The 24,978-nt window shown below is 46.0% G+C and overlaps 1 protein-coding gene and 1 long non-coding RNA gene across 4 annotated transcripts in view; one reads left to right on the forward strand and one right to left on the reverse strand.

Annotated features, from left to right (window-relative positions):
- LOC116666438 overlaps positions 1-24,978 on the forward strand; it is a 72,814-nt gene that overhangs the window by 25,180 nt on the left and 22,656 nt on the right. Inside the window, exons 3-4 of the long non-coding RNA XR_004323286.1 lie at positions 9,983-10,757; positions 15,437-15,748. This is a non-coding gene — a long non-coding RNA (uncharacterized LOC116666438). The remainder of the gene's footprint in view (positions 1-9,982; positions 10,758-15,436; positions 15,749-24,978) is intronic.
- The window catches only part of PARVA (parvin alpha), a 146,379-nt gene that overhangs the window by 6,552 nt on the left and 114,849 nt on the right, over positions 1-24,978 (reverse strand). For 2 of the 3 annotated variants that reach the window (XM_032489010.1, XM_032489011.1), the window contains exons 6-12: positions 21,403-21,518; positions 17,971-18,029; positions 15,702-15,721; positions 14,324-14,385; positions 13,544-13,612; positions 11,059-11,160; positions 10,166-10,238 (exon numbers count right to left, since the gene is read on the reverse strand). In XM_032489010.1, coding sequence (XP_032344901.1) covers positions 10,166-10,238; positions 11,059-11,160; positions 13,544-13,612; positions 14,324-14,385; positions 15,702-15,721; positions 17,971-18,029; positions 21,403-21,518 — 501 coding nt within the window. Of the gene's footprint in view, positions 1-6,242; positions 6,294-10,165; positions 10,239-11,058; positions 11,161-13,543; positions 13,613-14,323; positions 14,386-15,701; positions 15,722-17,970; positions 18,030-21,402; positions 21,519-24,978 lie in introns of all 3 variants that reach the window. The other variant, XM_032489009.1, reaches the window with a different exon arrangement.

Below are 24,978 nucleotides of genomic sequence, written 5' to 3' on the forward strand. Positions count from 1 at the left end.
ATGTCTTTTTTTTTTTCTTATTGCTATTTCTGATTGCTAGGACTTCAAATACTAGGTTAGTTAGACATGACAAGAGAGGACATCCTTGACTTGTTCCTGATTTTAAAGGGAAAGCCTTTAGCTTTTCAGGGTGGAGTATGATGTTAGCTGTGGGTTTGTCATAAATGGTCTTCATTATATTGAGATATGTTCCCTCTAGACCAACTAATGATGAGAATTTTTATCAGGAATGGATGTTGACTTTGTCAAATGCCTTTTCTGCATCTATTGAGATGATCTTAGATTTTTATCCTTCCTTTTGTTAATGTGTATCAAATTGATTTGTGGATATTGAATATTCCTGAGATAAATCCCACTTGATTGTGGGGTTTTTATATATTGTTGGATTTGGTTTGGTGATATTGAGAATTTTGACATCGATATTTTTTTGAGAGAGATTAGCCTGTACTTTTCTGTAGTGTCTTTGGTTTTGGTATCAGGGTAATAGTGGCCTTGTAGAATTAATTTGAGTGTTCTCTCCTCCTAAATTTTTTTGAATGGTTGAGAAGGCCAGATATTAGTTCTTTATATGTTTGGCCTATGAAGCCATCTGGTCCTGGACTTTTGTTTGCTGGGAGTTTTGCTTTGTTTTTTACAAATTCAATTCACTACTCATGACCACTCTGTTCATATTGTCTTTCTTCCTAATTCAGTCTTGGAAGGTTGTACGTGTTTAGAAATTTGTCCATTTCTTCTAGATGGTCTGATTTGTTGGCATATAACTGTTCATAGTATTCTTTGTGATCTTTTGTATTTCTGTGATATCAGTTGTTATTTCTCTTCTTTCATTTCTTATTTTGTTTGGATCCACTCTCTCTTTTTTTTTCTTCATGAGCCTAGGTGAAGATTTATCAATTCTGTTATCTTTTCAAAAAAACAGCTCTTGGTTTCATTGATATTTGCTATTGGTATTTGGTCTTTATTTTATTTATTTCCTCTCTGATCTTTATTCCTTTCTTTCTACTGACTTTGGGCTTTGTTTTTTGTTTTTGTTTTTTCCCCTAATTCCTTTAGATGGTAGGTTAGGTTGTTTGAGATTTTTTTCTTTTTTCTTGAAGTAGTCCTGTATTGCTATAAGCTTCCCTCTTAGAACTGCTTTTTCTACATCCCGTAGATTTTGAAAAGTTGTGTTTTCATTTTCGTTTGTCCAGAGATACTTTGATTTTCTTTGAATTCTTCACTGACCCATTGGTTTTTAAGTAGTGTGTGTTTAGTATCCACGTGTTTGTGCTTTTCCCATTTTTATTCCTGTAATTGATTTCTAGTTTCATACTGTTTAGTCAGAAAAATGTTTGATAAATTTCTGTCCTCTTAAATTTATTGAGAGTTGTTTTGTGGCTTAGCATGTGATCTATCCTGGAGAATATTCCATGTATGCTTGAAAAGAATGTGTATTCTGCTGTTTTTGAATGGAATGTCCTCTAGAGATCAATTAAGTCCAACAGTTTTAGTGTGTCATTTAAGACCACTGTTTCCTTACTGATTTTCTGTCTGGATGATCTGTTCATTGATGTAAGTAGGATGTTAAAATCCACTGCTATTATTGTATTGTCAGTTTCTCCCATTATGTCAATATTTGCTTTATATATTTAGGTGTGTATATGTTAACAAGTGTTTATCCTCTTCTGGTATTGATCTTTCACTGTTTAATGCCCTTCTTTGTCTTTGTTATAGACTTTGTTTTAATGTCTATTTTGTCTTACTGTGAGTATTACTAGCCCAGCTTTGTTTCTATTTGCATAAAATATTTTTCCTTCACTTCCCTTTCAGTCTGTGTGTGTCTTTAGTTCTGAAGTGAGCCTCTTGTAAGCAGCATTTAGATAGACCTTTTTTTTTTAAATCAAATCAGCCATCCCATGTCTTTTGATTGGAGTATCTAGTCCATTGACATTTAAAGTGATAGATAAACAAGTTTATAATGTACAGCTCAGGAAACTATATTCAATATCTTGTAGTAACCTATAATGAAAAAGAATATGAAAACAAATATATGTTTGTGTATGTATGACTGGACTATTATGCAATATACCAGAAAGTGACACAACACTGTAAACTGACTATACTTCAATTAAAAAAAAAAAAGTGATTATTGAGGGGGAAGGGGAGAGCTCTGTGGTAGAGTGTGTGCTTAGTATGCACAAGGTCCTGGGTTCAGTCCCCAGTATGTATGTATGTATAAATCAATCAATCAGTCAATCAAATTCCTTCCCAAACAAAAAAAAATTATTGATAGGTATGTACTTATTGCCATTTTGTTACTTATTTTCAGGTTGTTTCTGTACTTCTCTGTTCTGTTCTTCTTTTAGTTTCTTCCCTTCTTGTTTGATGATTTTCTTTAGTGGTATGCTTGTGTTCTTTTCTCTATAGTTTTTATCTACTGCAGGTTTTTGATTTGTGGTTACCATGGGCTCCATATATATTGACCTTAACTATATCTACTTATTTTAAACTGATAGTCAATTAAGTTCAAACATATTCTAAAAGACCTAGATTTTTAATCCCCCTCCACATTTGTGTTTTTGATATCCAATTTTACATCTTCATGTCTGTCCCTTCACTGTTGCAGCTATAGTTGATTGTACAATTTTTTGGTCTTTTCATCTTCATACTAGCTTATTTTAAGTGGTTGATCCTCAACCTTTACTATGTGTTTGCCTTTACTAGTAGAATTTTTCCTTTCCTACAGATACTTACTTTTTGTATTAGCCTTTTATTTTCCACTTAGAAAAGACCCTTTAACATTTCTTTTAGGGTAGGTTTAGTATTGATGAACTCTTGGCATTTTTGCTTGTCTGAGAAGTTCTGTATCTTCCCTTTAATTCTAAATGATAATTTTGCTAGGTAGAGTATCTAGGTTGCAGATTTTTCCATTTCTACATTTAAATATAACATGCCACTTCCTTCTGGCCTGCAAAGTTGCTGCAGAAAAATCATCTGATAGCTTTATGGGGGTTCCTTTATATATGACTGTTTTTTTCTTGCTGCCTTTAGAATTCTCTTTAATTTTGCCATTTTAATTATGATCTGTCTTGATGTGGGTCTCTTTGGCTCCATCTTGTTTGGGACCCTCTATGCTTCCTGTACCTGGATATCTGTTTCTTCAGGCTCAGAAAGTTTTCAGCCATAATTTCATCAAATAAATTTTGGACCCTTTTCTCTCTCTTCTCCTTCTGGGACCCCATATAATCTGAACTTTTTCATGCTTGATGTCCCAGAGGTCACTTAAACTATTCTCATTTTTAAACATTTGTGTTTCTTGTAATTCTGATCAGGTGACTTCCATCATTCTATCTTGTAGATCACTTTTGGTTTCTTCTGTATCAACTAGTCTGCTATTCATTACTTCTAGTGTGTTTTTCATTTCATTTATTGTATTCTTCGGCTCTGATTTGTTCTTTTTATAGTTTCTAGTTTCTCATTAAATTCTCACTGTATTCATCTTTTCCCTAATTCAGTTAGCACTCTTGTTTTGTTTTACGAGGGGGGTGGTAATTGGGTTTATTCACTTATTTCTATTTGGAGGAGGTGCTGAGGTTGAACTTGGGATCATGTGCATGTCAAGCATTCACTCTACCACTTGAGCTACAGCCTCCCCCTCAGTTAGCATTCTTATTACTAATGCTTTGAATTTTTTTATTTGTTAAGTTACGTGTATTTCATTAGTTCATTTTTCAAGGGTTTTCTCTTGTTCTTTCAACTGAAACAAATTCTTCTGTCTTCTCATTTTGCATAACTTTCTCTGTCTCTGTGAGATTAGGTGAAACAGCTACCTACTCCAGTCTTGAATGGGTGTCTCATGTGGGAATGCTGCTATACAGTCTCTGTGTGCCCACTGCCTTAGTTGGGAGAGCTGAATCTGATGTGAGCATGAGTCATATTTTCCCCCATGGCATGCTGGCAGGTATCACATCGGTAGGAAGCAGGGCTGGAGATGGAGGGGCTAGATCCAGAACCAGCTGTGGTCTGGGGCTTCTCTGCTCAGTGGCCAACACCACCCTGTTTGGAGTGGGATGGGCCCCAAGTTGCTGGAGCAGAAGCCCTGAGGTTTGGGTCTGAACTGGCTCTGTTCCCTCTAAGTTGTTTTCTCCTCACTCCCAGCATCAGCACCCCTGCCCCATAGGGGAGCAATGCTGGATCAGGTACTCAGCATGGGTCCGTGTGTGGGCTGTGGCAGTCCCAGCCCTAGTCAGAGTCTCAGATGGCTTCTGATGTGCTGCCTCCATAAGCACTAGCATTGGCTTCTCCTGCACCTTTCAGATGCTGTTCTGGGTCCAAGTCAACTCCGCCCCGCCCACGTGAGCCGCAGCAGCCCTCTCCCTAGTGTGGAGCAGCGTCATAAAGCAAGTGGGGCCAGAGCGGGCTGGAGCACATGCTGGGACAGTTGTGGGAAACTGGCCAGAGTTTCTTGCAGTTTTAATCTCCTTCCTCCACTTTGTTTCAGGACCAAGCAAGTAGGTGCATGCTCTTCACAAGATTCTTACAGCCCTCCTGTTAGTCCCACTGATTTTCAAACCAGCCAAGAGGGGCTTGTCTTCCCGGTGTCAGACTGCAGGGCTGGGGTGCCCAATATGTGGCTTAAACTGCTCACTCCCCAGGGAGGAGCTCTGCCTGTGTAATCCCCCTCCTCTTCTGAGTCCCCTCCCAGGGACACAGGTCCCTGATTGCTTCTCTTTCCTTCCTACCCAATTCTATGTGGATCTTTCTTACCCTTGGTTGTACAAGAGTCTTTCTTCTATCAGTCTCCAGTCAGTTTTCAGTGAGAACTGCTCCACATGGAGATGTATTTTTGATGTGTTCATGATGGAGAGGAGGTGAGCTATGCCGGCTCCTACTACACCTTCTTGATATGTCTCCTCCATTTTAATTTTAATGCCCACTCAAGTTTGAAGCCCATCTTTACTACAGTGGGTTAAATGACTAACCCAGCTGAAGTCATTTAACTTCTTGGAATCGGTTTTCTCACTGGCAAAATTGGGTTTTATGAAAAACCCCTACAACATATGAAAGGCTCCCTGAAGGGTGGTTTCCTTCCTGCTTTCCCATCTTTGCTTGTTAGCAGAGCTGTTATGTATAGGCGTTCAGTCTGTGCACTGTACAGCTCCAGGGGGTGTCATTCACACAAATTAAGCCCTGCTCCTTGGGAAATCTGAGACCCTTCTTCTACAGGGCATCACCACGAGTTGCGCCTGGTGAAGTGGGAGATGACAGCTGGAGACACTGCTGATAGTTGTTCTTATCAAGAAAGCCACTGGCCACAAGAGTGTTTCTAGACAGGCCAGTAGGGGGGCTATCTCAGCTAAGAGAGGGGCTCTGGATGCCTGGGACTGGACTGTGATTCCATGCTATATAAACAGAGCCTCTTTAAAGCTCTAGGCTAATAAATTGTGATTAGCAACCCAGTACTGCTCTGAATACCTCTCTGCTGGCCCAGAGTCCCTCTCTCTCTGGGAGCAGACAGGATGGTAGGGCTTCTGGATAGAGACAGCCAGAGCAGAGGCTCTCTGGGGCTAAGGAAGAGACAAATCAGACCCAAGGTCACTCTGGGGAGAAAAAAGCCTCTGGCCAAGGGGCAAGGGCTCCAGGTTTGCTCTTGTCACTCTCGGTGGCATTGGTGATACTTCCCATCCATCAGAGGACCATCCAAAATGAGTCTGTGGTTCTCCAAATGATGTAGAAGTCAAGGAGGGAAGGGAACTCTAATCCAGAAACCCAGGCTTTACACAAAGAGATATGGCCCTATTTGTGCCATCCCAGCCTGATGGCCCTTCTCTGACACCTCACCACCCCCATCCCTGAGTTCGTTGACCAAGGTGGCAGGACATCTAGTGGCGCAGTGCCCCCAGCTGGTGGGGGCTGGAATAACTTGAGCGGCCAGAGGCCGCCTCCTCAGGGTGAGCCCAGCCCCCAGAGGTGCATCATGTTCCAGCCTCCATCCCACCCCCAGTGGATGGAGCTCATTCTGCCTCAGTCCCTCTTTGCACCTTATTCCCTACTGGGACAGAATCCATCCTTTGGAGATAGGTCATTTTGGTGGCAGCCTGCTTCCCTATCTGGTGACTTTGCCATTTTCTTCACATAATTTTTTAAAAAATATGACAAGCTTCCAGGAAAGTACATACAACATATATATATGCAGTTTTAAATACCTGGAAGAGAACCCCTGTGTCACCACCACCCATGGCAAAAGCAGAACGCCGTCATACCCTAGTAGCACACCCTTTCTCTCTGTGTTCCGGTCATACCGTGCTCGCACCCTGCAAAGACAACCACACTCCTGACTTTTATTCATGATTACTTCCTTTCTCTTCATAGTTCCACCAGCAACACATGCACCCTTAAACAGCAGGCTGTAGTTTTGCCTGTTTCTACACTTCAATAGAACAGACTCATACTACACACACTTAGATTTTTTTAAACTCAAAATTATGTTTATAAGGTTCATCCCTGTTGTTGCATGAGCTGTTCATTTTTAAAACAATTTCACTGAGGTATAATTTATTGCTTTATTGAGGTATAACTATAATTATTCAACTACATTCTGTAGTTTTTCAAGACTGTCTCAATTTGTTGTCTACTTCCGGTAAATTTTCAGTGCCTCGAAATGGTTGGTTTTGATCATTGTGTCCAGTTTTACAGCTGTTTTTTTTTTGCAGCGGATAATCACCGGCCCCTTCATGCTACAGTAACTAGAGGTCTCTCTCGTGATTTCTCACTAGTTCTTTTTTACTGTTGCCATTGTGTAACAATTCACAGTACTCTAGTTTGTCTACTGGGGATGCACAAGCTCCAGTTTAGTCTATTAGATATTCCTGGACTAGAGTCTGGTATGTGGACATGCATACTTACGAGTGGAATTGCTGGATCATAGGGTATATTAGCTTTGTATTGCTTCTCTAACATTATCACAGATTTGGTGGCTTAAGACAACCCAAATTTATTTTACAGTTTTAAAGATCAAAATCCAAAATGGTTTTCACTGGGATAAAAATCAAGAAGTCAGCAGGGCTGTTTTCTCTTCGGGAGACTCTAGGGGAGAATTTGTTTTCTGGCTTTAGTAGCTTTTAGGGGCTGCCTGCATCCTTTGGCTCTTGGCCCCCTTCCACTTTCAAAGCCAGCAATGGCGGGCTGAATCTTCCTCACACTGTGTCACTCTGAGTCATCTGCTTCCCTCTTCCCGTGATTACACTGTTACTACTCAGATGATCCAAGATAATCTCCTCAGCTCAAGATCCTCAACTCAATTACATCTGCGAAGTCTCTTTTACCATGTAAGGTACTAACAGGTCCCAGGGCTTAGGATGTGGACATTTTTGGGAAGGCCATCATTCTACACATAATACCACACTGGTGTTACAAATCTTAAATTGATAGTCATTTAGGAAAATAGTTTGTCCTTATCTAATATATTTATCTTCACACTAGCAGTTTCTGTTGCTCTGCCTCCTTGCTTACAGTTGATATTATCAGAGCCAAAAAATTTTCCCACTGGTTTGTCCACTGACCGAATCTTTCTGCAAGTAGTATTGATCACCTAGAACGAAGCTACATTCACCTGCCTAGATTTTCAGCATTGTTTGAAGTAGCCTGGTTCCAGCTATTTGACTCCTATTGTAGACATTCCATCAGCCTGCTGGCTGTCCTACATGCAGACTTCATGCCTGCCTGGTACTAGGTTTCGAGTCCCCACTTGCCTGTTATGCTGGGGTCATAATCATATTCAGTGATGAGTCTACCTGAATGATAACAGGGTAGGTGTGTGCATTTAAGACATGTGGTGTGATGTCCTAAATAAAAAGCCACCAGCTTCATGTGAGTATTTCAACTGCTCCATTGACCATGAACGTGATGCTAATACTTGGCTTACACTAGCTGGGGTACTAAAAGGTTATGAAGCCTGGGAGGCAAAAGTTATCTGAGATGGAAACCCAAAGTTTCCAGGGGTTAAAATCAGAGCTTTGAGTGTCTAACAGCATGGTGGCGGATGCATAAAAAATTTGCTATGAAAAATGCTTCCACCACAGCCAATTTGATTTTGAAACATCCTCAAAGGATTACCTACATTGGCATCTTTTGTAAAGTCTGCAGCATTTACTACTGAATCTCAGTTTCCAGGTAGAAGCAGAGAAACGAGAGGGAATGCTGGAATATACCTCTCACAGAGTACAGTCACACAAAATACCATTTCAGTTCTCCTTTACGCCCTGGAAATTTTCAGCATGGGCATGGTGCCCAGTATAATAGCCAAAAAAAAAAAAAAAAAAAAAAAAAAAAAAAGACAGATGTGTTTTTCCATTCACATTGGTTAGGAAATTTCATATTAAGCAGTTCAATAATTGCACAAGAAATGCCATCTATATGCTGAAATATCCCTACAGGCTAATTGATATTGGGAAACTGTCTTAAGGGAAATCAGTGCTTGAAAACTGAAGTATTAGAAGACGTACTCCCAATCTGTAACCAGGAAGTTTCACATTAAGCAGTTCAAGAGAATGGAAGCAGAAACGCTGGCGGGAACTCTCCTGCTGTGTCTCCCCTACCCAGAAGCAGGGCGTTGATCTGCTGGCCATGGGACACTCAGAGTCCATTCCTAGAGGCATTAGGATGGCTAGAGTGGCCTTGCAGAGGCAGAGCCCTGAGAGGGACACTAGCTTTACTAGAGGTCCTCCTCTGGCAATGACCAGGTGCTTAGAACAAGATGATGATAAATAAGAATAAGGGATTGGCTTTTGTTGTCTAGAGCTGATAGTTACCGGAGTCTGGAAAGTCATGAGACAGGGACTGAGCCCTCTTCTCTGGTTTTCCTGCTTTCTCCTCCAGCTTTGTAAAGTAAAGGCATTCCTACAAGATATGTCCCTCACCCTCCTCTACATGCTTTCCTGTTGTCCCATGCTCTCTTGGTGTATAAGCGGAAGGCTTCTAGTCATATAACCACAGCCTTGATCTGCTTGAACTCCAATTCTGCTTGTCAGTGCCTAGGTGTCAACCTCAAGGTTTTCAAAGCTGGCATCCTTATGCCCCCTCCCAAGCTTGTTTTTCCTTCTGGGTTCCCTAGTGCTGTCGCTGGTGCCCCACATCTAAATATCTGTTCTTCACACTGCCTTCAAATGATCTCCCTGGAATAGAGTTACAATCACATCACTCACCTGCTCATGGACCTTCCATGACTCCCACTGCCTACAGAATTGGGTCCAAACTTGCTGCCTTGGTCTCAAGTCCCTCCATGACTTGTTTCATCATCGTCAACTATTATTCAATTCATACTCTTAATATTCCCACCAAATGGGTAACTGCTTACGCTCATTATTAGGTATCAGGTGCTGTGCATCAGATATCATCTCATTTAATCAGAGCATGTGTATGTCCCTAGGAGTCCCATTTTTATAGACATGAAACATAGGGTCAGAGAGGGTAACTAAGTTGCCCAAGGCTGGGGTAGGGACTGGACCCAGGGCTTAGCCACATGCTTTGCTGTTTCACAAACTGAGCCCTCATTCCCCAGGCAGGACTTTTGCTCACATCGCCAGCCTGTCTAGGATGCTGGTCCTTTCAGTTTGGTCCAGCTGTCACCATCTCCTCCTATACCCACAAAAGCCTGGGAGGGCTACTGGAACATTTTGCTCCTTTTGTATTTTTTTCAGTCTTCACATTTACAACACAAACTTGACAAATCAAGCCTCGTCCTTGGGCAGAGTTGGAGCAGGCAAAGGACAGGAAAGGCAGTTATGCTCAGAGCAGAGCTGCCTGCGAGGGCCCCTGCCTCTTCCCCCTCCCTTACCTGGGAGGCAGCTCCTGGGCAGGCCAGCACCCTGTCCAGGGACAGAAGAACCTGGAGATCGGGCACAGGGCAGTTCCTGCAGCAGCACCTCTGCTCTGCGCACCATCTGCACTGGCCATTATCCCTGCGATCCCATGTGTGAGTTCAGATTCTGTTTTTCCCCCACAGCTGTGTGACCTGCAGCTCACAGGACTGAGCAGCTGCGCCCTGTCCCACCTTCCCCTGTAAATGGCAAAGAAAACTTCGAAAAAGACAGTCCTCCCTCTGGTATCAAACATGAGCCCTGCCCTGTGCCCTGAAAACTCGTGCGCAGGGGCCATCTTGTCACCCACCCAGAGAAGAGCAAAGTACCTTCTGGCCGTGGTTTTGGCTTTTCCAATCCTCCATCTTGCATGAGCTCAAAGGCAAAGGAGACGTTCAAGACCTGGAAAGAGAAATGCAGTGTGTGAGGTGCTGCACTCATTCCTGGACCCTCGCGGCTCCCTGAGACCTGCCCAGGAAAGTGAAGGGGCCAGCACCGTAGCCAGAGGCGCAGAGGCTGAGCTCAAACGAGGCCACTACTGGAAGGAGAAATGAAGCTACCAAAATGGGCCACCACGTGGAATGCCAGCCAGCCCAGCCTGCTGTGGGTGAAGTAACACTCCTGGAGGAGTTCAAAATCCTCTTCCTGTCATACTGTGTTCCTGTGTCACTGCCAAGACTGTAACCGCAGGGGTCTAAGTGCACACAGTTGAGAGTATCAGATGGCAAGACACGTTCAAGAGGCAGAAAAGGATTTCTGCTTGAGACCAAATGCCCCTTGTCTAGCAGGCAGCCGGCTGTGGCAGCCGATGAGAGGCATCAGAACTTGGCTACCTTCTGGCCATACTCTCTGAGTATAATTGTTCTGATCAAGAGAATAACGTGGGCCTGTGTGAGACAGAGGACACTCACCCACCCTCAGGTCTGACCAGCCTTGCAGCCACCTTCCCTGTCACCTCTGGGGAGAGAAGAGGCTGAGCTGTGGCCCCCAGCAAGAGCCTATGGCTAGAGGACCAGGGCCAGGCTGAAGGGGAGGGAAAGCTGTTCAGGATGCTTGGTGATGCACGGGTATCTGCTTCCCAGCTCAGCTGCTCATCCCAGTGGCCCCCTCCCCCCATCCAACCACAGAAGACCCTGAGCAGACAGGAAGCCACTGCCTTTTTCCCAGATGGCCCCAGTGGAGGTGTGGGCTAGGGGCCTCCCCTGACGTCACCTCCCCTTACCTTCTGTTCAAAGCTGTCCGGGGTCAGGAAGAAGCTGTGCAGGGGCACGAAGTAGCCCTCAAGGAGCCCCATGAGCAGCACCAGGTACACTCCATCTGCAAACTGGAGGGGGAGAGCCAGGTGAAGGCACTGGGTCCCTGAGCCCCTCAGCCCAAGCCCACCAAGGGGGCTTGTCAGCTTCCATGTCAATCCTCCAAAGGCTGTAGCCCCAGGCAGGCTGCTGCTGGGGTGAGGAACAGTGGCTCAGGGTAGAAGGGTTGCTCTGTAGCAGGCCTGCCCCTTGTCTGGCTATGTCTGGCTGGTTCAGCACAGAAGCCATAAGCCTAAGGTCCTGATCTCAGCTGGTCCAGCATTTATTGGGCACCAACTGGGTACCAAGCCCTGATCTGGGACAGGGGCCACAGAGATGAGTCAAGTGTAGCCCCTGCCCTGGAGGAGCTCACAGTCCAGTGGGGACACTGGTGTGGAAGAAATGCAACAGCTGCTCTGATGGAAGGAAGCATGTGGGCTTGCATGAGACTGACAGAGGCCACTCACTCCCGCTAAAGGCAGCAGGGAAGGCTTCAGGAGGAGGCGCTGCCTGGATGGAGAGGTGAGGGATGAGTAGGAGTTCACTAGGGAGGTCAGAGGGATAAGGGAAAGGGGATGTCCAAGGCCAACGGCACGTGGCCACTAGGGTGACTTCTGCCTTATGAACAGAGAAAGAACTCTAGTGTCGTGCAGGCCTGGGCAGTCTCTCCTGCCTGGGAGGCAGCACAGTGCAGCTGTTAGGGACGTGCGCTCCGGGGCTGGGCCGCCAGCTCCACTGCCTACTAGCTGCGTGACTTGAGCAAGTCATGGAGCTGCTCTGCACCTCATTTTCCTCATCCATAAAGTGAGAAGCATAAGAGTATAGAATCTAATTCAAAGGGCTATCACGAGGACTAAGTAAATGTCAAGTGCCTAAAACACTGCGTGGCACATAGGGAGCACTTCATAAACATTCATGACTGCTGCTGGTGTCGGGGAGGACAACACAGCTGCCTGGCTCTGCGGACAAAGCCCAACTGTGTGCCAAGGGCCATGGCAAGAGGCTTAGAGCCTAGTCCCTCACCTCAAGGATAGTAGAGACCATCCATCCATCTGGTCTACAACTCAGGCGGGTAGGGCCGGAGTATGACTCATCCCAGGCCACCCCAGGGTGGGCGATGGGAAGCAGACACCAGTATCTGTGTCAGAATCAAGGCACTTCCCCAGAACTAGTTAACTGGGACCATTCTGACTGTGGCTGGAATGGATTGAGAATGAAATGATACAATTTATCAACTCAGGGGAGGGCCTTGGATTAGGGTCAGGGTTACTCACAGCTCCGAGTGCCCCTGACCTGGACTACTCCCCATGACCGGGTGGTAAAACTCCCAGACAGTGCTTGGCAGAGACCCCCTTCCTAGCACTTCCTGCCCAGAAAACTGAAGAGGAGGTGCTCGTTCCAGCCCTCTCCAGAAACCCATCACTTCTGCGGAGCATTCCCTATCTCCCAAAGAGTATATGAAGCTGACTCCAGAGTCCAGACACACCCAAGGAGAGCTCAGTCAGACCCAGGCAATGCCTGTAAAGAGAACAGGAGGTGCCCATGGGTTCAAAAGAAAACCACACTTTAGAAGTTCATCAGAAATTAAAGGAGGTTAGGAAAGAGGATACATGACAGTCTCAAAGTATCTCCCAATAAAGATGCATCATTCATTATGAAGAGGGAGAGCCTTATAGTAGGGGAATAGGGTGGACACCAGTTTAGTCAAACGATCAAAGTTACCAGCACCAGGAATGGGACTGAGGGACAGAAGTGCCTGAGAAGAACACAGCATTGCCAAGGTGGTAGTGTTCCTAGCGCCAATCATGAGGGAGAAAAAGAGAGAAAGAACTCTAGTGTCGTACCAACCAAAGGGCCCATGCTCTTCAACAATGCCCATGTTAGGCAGAGAGGCTGAGGACTTGCTCTCTATTAGAGACTAAAGAGACATGACAACTGAATGCAGCAGGTGAGAATCCGAGGGCAGCTGTGCTTCTTTGAAGCATGTGACATTGTCAAGAGCAGTCAGATACCAGCAAGCTCACATGGCTCAACCTCAACAGAGTAACATATCGTACTGATGTTAAAACTGCCTGGGTTTGATTACTGAGTTGTGATTATCTAAGAGAATGTACTTGTTCTTAAGAGGATGTATGATAAAGTATTTAGGGGTAGAGAAAAACCCCAAAGGTGGCCAAAAGTTAACTGGTGTGGGTGGGGATCCATGATAATATTCTTGCAGCTTTTCAAAGTAAAAAATTGGAAGAAATTCAGAGAAGTGTCATGCCATGCATCCCTCGGAGTAGAAGAGATTCCTGTACTCCCCGTAAAAGCTCCAGGGTCAGGGTGGAAAGCCCTCCTGGCCGTGTGGGCTGGGGCACTGGCAACGGTGGCTGGCGAGGGGGGCCGTACCTTGCACCCTGCACTGTCACCCACCTGGGTTTCCAGTTCCGTGACTTCCAGGTTCAGTTTATTCAGGTGCTTGTTCACAAAAGTGATGAGCGTCTAGAAGAAAAGCACAAGCCAGGCAGTGAGATGGGGACTCTGGCCAGTGCCAGACAGAGGGGGCTGCCTCTATGACTCCCCCGTGAGCACATGGGACGAGGCCAGCCAAAAGCGCAGGGCCTGGGATCACTGGGCCAGGCTGAGCAAGGCTGAGCAGCCTGTGAGGCTTTTCCTGCAAAGCTCCTCGAGTTGACAGGAAAGGATGGCCCGTAGGAGGTGCGGTCCATGCATTGTGTGACTCAGCTGGCCATACTCAGGACTGTACAAGGTGCAGGGAGTGCTGAGGGGGCAGAATGACAGGTGGAATGTCCCAGCCCAGGGGCAGGGGGCCAGAGAAGAAGTGACCCCATTGGTCCTCCTTCCAGTCCCTCCTAGGTCCAGGTGCCTGTGCCCAGGGAGACAGAGGGAGGTCTACGTGAGGAGTAGGGATGGTTGGGGGTTCAGTGTGGGTGGGAAGGCAGGGGGCTCATAGCCTCAGAACCCCCAAAAGACACTGGAGAAGAGACTAAATGAGGTATCCAGTGAGAACAAGACAGGAAAAAATGGACATTCAGCAGGAAAGCCCCGTAGCTGCAAAGATCTGAGGATGACACCAGTTTGGGGAGGCTTGCTAGCTGCAGGGGTGGGTTTTCCTAATGGTTTGCAACAGCTCACTCCCCTCCCTCCCCCACTCCCTCCCTCCCTCCCCCTTCCCAAGCACCTGTCTCCCACCTTTTTCACCACGTTGAGCTTGTCTGGTGCATGGTCGAACAAGGTGTCAAAGGCATCACGTTCTGAAAAAGAGGAAAAGGTGAAGCAGAGCCTAGAGGTGATGCCACTGCAGGTCCCAGCCATGAGCTCTCACAGGCCAGTGGTCAGCTCCAGAAGGGGATTCTGTGGGGTATGAGATTGTGCTGGGAGCTTGGGAAACTGGGTTTGGGGTTGATTCTTGGAGGGTGTGTGTGTGTGTGTGTGTGTGTGTCTCTCTCTCTCCCCTCTGTGTCAGTCCTCTTCTGGGCTGGGGTTCAGGGGCTCCAGCAAGAATTGATCATTTCTCTTCACTGTTTGTATTCCTTGATATCGTGGTTTAGTCAAGGTTCCAAAGTGTTCCCGAAGCTTTTTCAAAGCAGAATGTCATCCAGATATCCAATCAATTTACCCCCTAATTTTCAAAACCATGATGCCCAAGACAGGCCTCCTGGTAGAGAGCAGATAAGCAGATTGGGAGCCAGGGAGCCCCCGGACGGAAGGGGAGCTCCCCCTCCTGAGTGATCCAGTCACTTCAGCCCTTTCAGCCTCACTTTCCTCTCCTATAAAACTGCCCACTGAGACATGAACCTCCCCCAGGTGGGTTCTGAGGATGGAAGACAAGAATGGATGTGCTCTGTAAACTCGGAAGTATCTACTGATCTGAGTTATTTGTGTGATCAGAATATTTCAAAATATTATCCACAGTAAATACAGGATCAGAGTAAACAGCAAAGCCATGCCCCCTGCAGGGATTTTCCCTGCACAGCTCCCCCGCTCCTCCGATTTGAGAGGTGAACTAGTGGAGGGCCCTGTGGCTGGGAATGAGAAGGCTCCAGGAGGAGCCTGGCGCCGGGAGGGCTTGTGGTGCTGGGGCTGCCTCTCCTACTCTCACACCGATGGGTAAATCTGAGATGGCCAGAATGGGGGGTGTGATCTGGACATTCACAGACTTTATAAGCAAAGTTCTGGGAAACAGGAGAGGCAGGAGGTGTGATGAGGAAAGAGGCAGCTTTAGGAGGGCTGGACAGAGTAGGGAGAGGGGACAGTCCTGAGCACATAAATACATCTCTTCCTTTACTTCCATGGTCTGCTTAGAGCAAGACTGCCCTGCAGATGCCCAAGACCCATCCAGAAGCCCAGAAATGTCGGTGGTCTGGTTACTTGCAAGAAAACTGCAGCTGTGGTCACTTCTCCTCTTCCCACCGGTGCACTGACCCTCCCTACCAGCCAGCCCTGTCCCCAGGCTGGTGCAGACACACATGCAGAAAGCAAGCTGAGTGCCTGTTCTTCCCAGCTGCTACAGGATTAACTGGACCCCATGGCAGCCACCAGCACCAGCGGACAACCTTATGCAACTCACCATGCCTTCCGGAAAGAGCCCTACAGGAAAAGGAGAAAGAAAACAGTGTGAGTCTTCTCTCATCCCCCTTGGTAACAGATCCCCCAAACCTTCCTTCCTTGGCATTTTATTCTGCACTAAATCTCCAGCTACTGGTGGTCTTTACCACATTACCACCTGCTATACAGATACACTGGTGTTTGCACAAACCCTGGTGTAAGTGATGCTTAAAGGACTATTTCTTGCCTTAAGTAAACTCACATGATTGTTTACAGTTGAGAAAGAGTATTGAGGGATCAGAGACTCAAGATCCCCAAGCATATTTTAGGAGCAGAGCTCAGGTACCACCCCAGTGTGGCATTTCACTGCCCAGGCTGTGGAGGGCATCTGCTTGGGGAGGTCAGGTTAGGCTCTCTCCTGTCCACCCTGTGGTGCCCACCAAACTGCTCCTGCCATTGGTCCAGAATAGGTTTTCTCAAAGAGGGCAGGAGCTGGAACCACACTCACAGCAGTGAAGCAGCAAAGTACTGAGAGCACAAGCATTAGGGACAGACCACTTTGGTTTAAATTCCACAGATTAAGATTGCTTACTTGCTTGCTGTGTGACCTCAGGCAATCTACTAAACCTCTCTGGGCTCCAGGTCTCTTATCTTTAAAATGAGGATAATAATGGTAAATGCCTCAATAGGGCGTTGTGAGCATTAAATGATTTAATATGTAAAGAGATTTACGCATAATTCCCAGTATCTACTAAATGCTCAATACACTTTTTCTCAATACGTGTTGGTTCTTATTATGTTGGTTTATTCCAGCTGTACATCTATCACCTGTTAAGCTATGATTTGCCAGTAGTGTACTGGGAAGAATGCTGAACTTGGAGTTCAAGTTGAGTAGACCAAGGGTGGTCTCCTCCACCTTTGGGCTGTGAGGTTTCAGGTCTAATCATTGCTTCGTGTGTTTATTATGAACATCAATGGAGTCAAAAGCCACACCTGTGGTGTTGTTATTAGGAGTCTGCCTCCGTGTTTCTGTCTGTGGGGCAGGGTGGCCGGGAGAGGCCACAGAAAGCATTACAGGCAGCAGATTGCTCTGCAAACTGTAACTTTGTGTTCCCTGATTTGGGGGTTTCTCACAGGTCCCACTCCTCTCAGTACATCTTCCTCTTTTCTGGAAGGGGAAACAGCAGGCGCAGACCAGCCCAGCATAGAGAAGGGGAGGTGTGGGGCAGGACGGAGGGGAACTCTCCTCCCAACAGGCCTGAGCCTGGGCACTTCTCTCCCGAACTCCTCACAGAATCGAGGCCCTTGTATATCAGCTGTCCACCGGCTGCCAAGACTGGCCTCTGGAGTGACGTGCAGGGGTCTCTGCCGGGCCATCACCTGGGTATCCACACCTCTGCCTGACCCAGAGCCTTTTTAAGGCACATGCACAGCGTGGTCCAGACAGGCAGCACCTCGATCCCACCAGCCTCGGCTGGGGAAGGAGCACTTTTCCTAGTGACTGAGTGAGGAAAATGCTCCCACTTCAAAGGTGAAGAAACCGAGGTCAGAGAGGAGAGGAGACTCACTCTCAAGTAAGCGGCGGAACTTGGATTTGAACTCAAGCCAGGCTGGCTTAGAGGTCCCTTCGCTTTCCACTTTGCTCTTCTTGTTCAGGGGAATATAGAGGAAAGGTCAGGGAGCAGGAGATGCTAAAAATGAATTTTGCCCCACTTTGCGGGCGGCCAGGGCTCAGGCCTGCCCAGGGATCTCAGACCCACGCACACCGTCCTGCTCTTTCTGCTTCAGAACAAGACTCCCCTTTCCCATAACAAACCTCTTACACGTTCTGATATTCCAATTTCTTAATGTAAATGGAAAACAAACAATCCACCACCCCAAGGTAGAGAGGGGCTTTCTAGGTCATGGCATGTGACCACATAAATAAGATTCAACAAAGGAAGAAAAACGTCCTTTTGAAGGTTAACAATTTAAATTCAACCCCGTGTTTATGGCATGACGATTTCATGCTGGTTGGCTTTTTTGGGCACACTTTTTCCTGGAGTGCCACAAAATTAGAATTTTTCAATCACTGCTAATTCCCTCTCCCCACTTCCCCACCCAAGTTTGTACCTTGAGCATTGAGAAGCATGTTTTGAATGCACGGAAAAGGCTAAACTATAATCATTGGCTGAAGTCTAATCCCTCTTGCAATCCCAATAAATGAAAACTAAATATCAGCAAATGGATGAATTTTGGAGAAACATCTGTGTTCCATTACAGAATCGCTGGCAACAATGGTGTTGACATACTCTGTGTTACCAGTTATTTCCTCTTGGATTTGCCGAGACTGGAGGATTCCTTCTCGTTTCTGAAAACGGGGGTGGGGAGAGGGTTGGGAGGAGGAGAGAAAAATATGCTTTAGAAAAATACAAAAAACTGATCAGCAGTCCTGATGTTGAGAAAGTCGCCGGCGTTTAAGAAATGAACCCAGAGAGGACAGACTGCTAGGAGTGAAACGAGGGCCCTGATTTCCTGGGACTGGACTGTACCACTCATATTTAAGTGCAATTACTGTTTATTCCAAATAAGTTGGCTGTTTCTTGGATGGTGAATCTTTTCTTTCTTTATTGGAAGACATTTCTGCTGGAAGCAAACTCTTTGCCTCCTGGAGAAATCCACAGTAAACCAAATGGAAATGAAGGCCAGGGTGTGTCTGCCCTCCAGCTGGGGCCACAGAGGGAAGCGGAGAAACACATTTAACTGTGGGGCTGGGGTGGAGGAACTGAGGCCAACTTGGATAATTTAAACAGAGGGAGAGTGTTTTTTCAATGTTTAAATAGGGGAGCTTTTAAGTAAGAAGTACAGTCCTTGGGTAGCCAGCTTACTCTTTGAGAAAAGGGTAAGCACCCTCGAGGTTCACCCACACATCCACCCACGCATCCATCATCTATCCACCCCCTCCCATCAATTCATCCTCTTTCTTCTCTAATTGATCAGTGCCTTCTATATACAAGCCCCTGGGCTGCACTTAGAGCAAACATCATGGGACATATGACATACTTTCTGACCTTGAGGAACTTAGAGTAAAATGAGGTAGATGAACAGGTATGCGAGAACAGTTTTCCCCAAAGAGTCCTCCTGGGTTATGCCTCATGTCCCAGCTCGGTTATTAGACTTGGACCGCCTTTCACTCTCAAATGTGTCGTGGATAGTCAATTACACGGTTGCCCGTTGCAGACAGGAAGTGCTGAGTGCAGGAAGGGAACAGGCACTTCCAGCTTGGAGGAGGGGGCGGTCAGGGAGACCCTCCAGGTTCTGGAATTGGAACTTAAAGGACACCTAGGATTTGGCTGGACACAGAGCAGAGCTCATTCCAGTGGGAGGAATGGCCCAAGAAAAAAGCAGAGTCAGGAGAGCACAGGTGTGTTCAGGAGGCCATTTGGAGGGACGGTGGCTGCTGTTAGTCAATTGAGCACCGCTTTGGAGTTGAAACCTCATTGTGTGGGCGTGGGAGCTGAGGAAGGAGTGCTGGGGTCAGGATGACCTTCTGATGAGGAGGAGGAGGGAGATGCATTTGATCAGGTCCCTACACAACCAGTTACCAGACACTTGGAGGATGGTCTAGGCGTGGCAAGAGGCTGTCAGAGCAAATTCATCTTCCACAAAGGCTCAGATGTCAAAAAGGAGCCTCCCAGCATTCGTGTTTCAGCTGAAACCTGCTTTCTTGACCCTCCTGCCCAAACTTCCAGAACCTTTTTTTCATATTCCCAACAGCCACAGAAACGAGCATCCTTGCAAAGTACTTTGACAGAAGGAAAGGTAGAGCTGGGTCAGGGCCAAGAGTGTATCTGGATTCGATTAAGAAGAATGGACTCTCAAAGCAAAAAAGGAAGAGAAAAAATAAAAATACCATTTAAAACGGATCCAGTGAGGATAAACCAGGACTTTCTCCAAATTCAGCTCCAACATATGTAAACTTTTCACATGGGCTAATGGAATCTGTGTCCTTGTTTTGTGAGGCCATTCACAGACATGAAACTTCATCTTTGACTACACACAGAATTAAATGCTTTTAGGCAGAATGGAAAAGAAATCTGGGTTAAATGACCCCTCACACAGCATCCTGGTTCACTTCCATCCATTGTTTGTTCCCTAAAGAGCTCTCCCTGCGGTTCAGTCAGTGTCTTATGGCCAATTCTGTGTCCTGCTTCTGTGCCTGTTTAACTTGATAAGGCAAAATACCCCATAAAACCTGACATGCATTGATGCCATTTTCTGTAACATGTCCTCCTTTGTCCCTCATGCTAACAAAACTGCCTACAGGAGAAATTAAGCCAGCAGCAGCCTTCCGATGGCCCATAACTGAGCTCAAAATAAGGCATGAGACGTGGCTCCCAGTGACCACCGTGTCCCCCGCTCCTCGCCCCTGCAGCAAGTCCTGAATAAGAGTTTAAAAATATATAACTAAATGGATCCACACTTGTATTGATTGATACAAATAACACAATAGAGGTGGCTTGGATTCACTAAGAAGATGCTTGTACCAGGATGCGCTGGGCTGGCCACATATCTATAAAATGCTCAGCACTGTGCTTGACGCAGTTGAGAGCCCAATAAATGAGGCCAATTAGTCCCTTCCAGTTGGCTGCACTTAGTGTCTGAACCACGCGTCTGCAGTGACAAGGGGCTTCTGACAGCCCTCTCTGCTGCTCCTCCTGGCAGGCAGGGCCAAGGTGTCATAGTCCTATTATACCCCCTTGATGTTCAGCAAGTTCAGTAACCAGAAGGCACTGGAAGAAATACTTCATTAGGGCACAACTGAGCAGCACCCTGATGTCTTCCTCCCCTCGCATTAACTTCTGATCCCTGAGAACTCAGCCCAATGACCTTTCATCCTGGAAACTGGCCTGGCTGCCCAGGCAAAGCCTACCCACCCTCCGGGCTCCTCCTCACCGAGCGCCGGCATCGCTGCCAGAAGAACCCTGGATAACGCTGGGTAACCGGGGGGCTGCTACAAGGGACATTCCACCTCGCAGCATGTTTATTTGGGAAAGAACAGAAATAAGCCAACAAAATGATGCCCTTTTGCTCAACAGGCACGAAGTTGGAAAATAAAATTGAATTTGAGTGTCTAATGGGGTTAGGAGCAGAATGAGACAGTCACTCCTCATGGAAACTGCACAGCCATGTGTGAATGGAAATTCCATCCAACAATCTGGAAAAGACGACTTGAGATCCCGGCTGTGCCTCTCCGGGTAGGTGAAAAGCAGCATTGCCCTCCATATGGGCACAGCCAGCTGGGGTCTCTCTCAAACACTCATGCACACAAGCCCCCACATGCACAGATAGCTGCCCCTTCTCAATACCTGGGCATTGTTTAACCAGAAAACGATGATTCTACATGGCTTACGGGACACACACAGACACATCTTTCCTCCTGATTCCCACTACACACACCCTTGAATATACACACACAGGCTGCCTCCTGACAAAAGCACGAGAAGCCCAGGCACACACCCCACACAAGGCTGTCCCATAAGCAAGCACCGCTCTCCCACCCTTTGCACACACACCAGGGATAAGCCCACGTGCATCAGAAAGCTCACGCACATGCCTCCCAGCAGAGAGCACACCCAGACACACTCAGTACTCATTCAGCTGCCTTTCTAGCAAGCTCCCCAGTGTGCCTTAGCTCCCATACCTTTAAGGGCGCAAGATGTTTGTGGTAGTTTCCAACTTACCTGGACCACAACCACTTGGATGGAAACGTGGTCAGGGAGTCGGATTGGTGCCCGGAAATATTGGGAGAGAGCAACCAGCAGATGCAAGATGGCTACCAGGCTCTTGGCATGAACAGCTGAAATAACGGATGATTGGAAAGTTAGAGAATCTTCTTCTAAGTTCTAGGGAGATATAAGCAGATATTCTAATGTAGCAGTACCATACCCGATGCCCCTTCCAGCCCCTCCATGGGTCCGGGGACACCCTTGGTCATCCCAGGCCTCACCCTGAGCCCCTCAGTTCTTGGCCAGTGTCACCCATGGATCTCCTTCGTAGACCATGTTGTTGCTGGGTTGCAACGTAGTGTCTCCCTGCTCTAATCCAAGGTTTCCACCGGAACCCCTGGCAACTGCTGAATTCTGAGCCCAGATCAGCCCTCCACCACCCCCATGTTCTTGTTTATTCCAACAGCCATGAGCACACCTGCTTTGCACCCCCTCTCCCTTCCCATCTGACTATGGACTCTTGGGGTTATCACCACTGCCCTTGTCCCAAGGCTCTACACAATGCAAGCTCTCAGTCAATGGACATGAGTCAGGAACACTGGATCCCTTCCTTTTTTCAGGGCTTTAAGACCCCTGGAGGAAGGCATGAGAGACATCTAAAGGGCTCTGTTGCCCTTTTGAGTGCCATACACAGCATAGACAATGATCTTTGAGGAACATCTGGGAGGGGATGCTCACGACCCAGCTGGCTTTTGTAGCTACTGAGCTATGTGCTGGATGTTAACTCATCTGTGTTGGAGAAGGCTGGGCAACTACTGGGTTGTAGTTTTCTCAGTAGTTGGAAGAAGACTGATGGAACGGAGTGCACGATGTCAGGCAGACTGGAGCCTGAGTTCTGACTGGACATCTCTATACAGTTTCTCTCTCTCTCTCTCATAAACACATACATGCTATGTGTACAGATACTAATTATTGTATATTATATTGTTATCTTTAAAAAATCTGGGAAACACTTATATCCAACAGCAAGAGGATGGTTTAGGCCAGTGGGTTTCAAATATTTTTTTGTTACTAAGGAGAAAAACCCTTTGTTCTAAAAGCCATTAGGCAAAACTGATGAAAAAAGTACAGCCGTTCTGGTCCCTGAGTCCTGCCTGCAGCCCGCTCACAGCTGCTTCTCTTCTCCGCAACAATGCCTGGGTTTTTCCTTGCAAATCTCCAGGTTAGGCCAAGCATGGTTTAATAGTCACTGCTTCAATAAATTATGGTACAGCCACATAGTGGAATAGTTTGCATGCACTGAAAATCACTGTTAAGACAATGCAACTATAAATATTAATAATGTAATGTTAAAGAGAAACAATGGAAATAATGTAAACATATACATTTATGGATTTACATACATATAAATACACATATATTTATATATAGGTATATAAAAATACATATACATTTATATAACTACACATACGTGCACACACACACAAGCATGTACTTGAGATCAAGACTTGGAAAGGAATACAAAAAAATAAGGAAAACTGTTATGCTAGAGTAGTTTTTTCCCCTCCCTATTTCAAACGTTTCTTTAGAATAAAGACATGTTATCTTTTCAATTAACAAAACCTCTAACTACCTCTGCATATCTGGGCACTCTCATCATTGCCGTCTCTCTGCACATCTCCCAGGACTTTTCTCCCTGAGGCCGGGCAGAAGACAGGGCCACTCAAGTCGGGAGGGAAACGTGCAGAGTGCGAGCAGGGCCGAGACCCAAGACTCCGCGGTAGAAACTGGCCACCGCGGCCGCTGTGCCAACAGTGACGCTCTAGGGCTGGCAACCGTTTCAAAGGAGCTGCTGAGACAGAAATAGTCCTCCAAACACAAACTGTGGTGGAAACAAAACCTGGTGCAGTTTTGAGGGGAGGCAGTTTGACAATATGTGTTAGGACCTTAAAATTCTTTGGCCCTAAACTACCACTGCGAGGTCTTTATCCTAAAGAAGAAGTAATTATGTCATTGAGCAGAGACTCATCACGCTGTATTGATATCAGTGAACAAATGGAAAACAACCTTAAAAATCTATCATTAGTTAAGTAAATTATGATCCATCCATACTGTCATAATATTAAAAGTGACATATGGAAGGATAGTTGATGATCTGTAAAGATATACCTCTTCTAAACAATATATTCAGGTTGATCTCACCTTCATAACAATAGAAAATGTTTTATGTATAAAGTATGTACCGCATTTTGCTTATTGGCATACTTATTTCTTCACACACACACACACAACACACACACACAGCTTGAAGGAACACACCACAAGGCAGTGCCTATATCTGATGGGCAGCTCAAGAAGGGGAGCACATGAAGGCCGGACTCTGTCTCATGCCTGGCTCCTCCCTTCACCTCCCGTGTGACCTTGGTCGATGACACTCCTCTAGCAAAAAGTACTGTGCTTAGTATGTGCCAGTCATGCTTCCAGGTTTTAGAGACACAGTAGGAAAGAGACAAAAATCCTTGCCCTCAGGAAGCTGACATTCATTGTTTCTTAACCTCTCTACGCCTTGACTGTCCCATCTGTAAAATGGGGACAGAGAGTTCTTACCATAGATGGCTGAGTGAAGATTACAAGGATCAAAATATGTGAAGTGTTTACATTAGTATTAGGCATACAGTAAGCACCATAAATACGTTAGATGTTATTTAAATCTCTTTGAATTTATTAGTATTTTCTAAATTTTCAATAATGGAAATTCTTGTTGTGAATTAAAAAAAAAGAGAAAAGGAAGAACTCCCTAAGGCCCAGGATCAAGGACCTTGGGAACTCAGCAGCTGTCCCTACCACCCTTCTCCTGAGTGGAAAGTTGCCACAACGTCCTCAGAAACAGCCAGGGAAGATAAGTGAGGGAGGAGGGGTCGGGTCATGCCTGCCACATTCCTCACGATAGGAACCACTGCTGCTTGAAGTCCCGAGGCATTGCAGGGAGCAAGCCACTGAGATAATTATTCCCTCTGACCTAGGATAAGTCCTCTCAGTTCTGGAAATATATCTGACGAGAATAATTCGAGAGAAGCCAAAAAGAGACACAACTTAACATTCAACTTGACACTATCTGATATTAGCAATAAGCTGGAAAACACCCTAAAAAAGGATTAATGTCAACACACGGTTTAAGTTAACTATGGGATATCTACCCCAGGAAACAGAGCACCTATCAAAAATTATAACTACCAGGGCCACATGCAAATACAGATGTGCGTGATGTAACATTAAGAGAGAATAACAAAATGAGTTTGTGTGCCTTCATCAAGTGAAAGTATGAAACATATGCATTGATGTGGACAGTGATGGCAAAAAATGAAGAGCCAGATAAGAGTGGTCAGATGAATGATTATTTCACTCATACACATCTCCCTACAAGAAATGAAAGTGAATGTGAACCCAAAACAAATCATTCAAAGCCACTGAAGACAATGGTTTTGATATGGCTTTAAAAATTCAATGTGTCCATGTTGGTTCATCGATTGTACCAAATATGTCACACTGATGAGGTATGTTGAGGGTAGGGGAGTATATACGTGTGGGTGG

This window comes from Camelus ferus, chromosome 10 (genome assembly GCF_009834535.1).
Source record: "Camelus ferus isolate YT-003-E chromosome 10, BCGSAC_Cfer_1.0, whole genome shotgun sequence".
Classification (NCBI taxonomy): Eukaryota; Metazoa; Chordata; class Mammalia; order Artiodactyla; family Camelidae; genus Camelus; species Camelus ferus.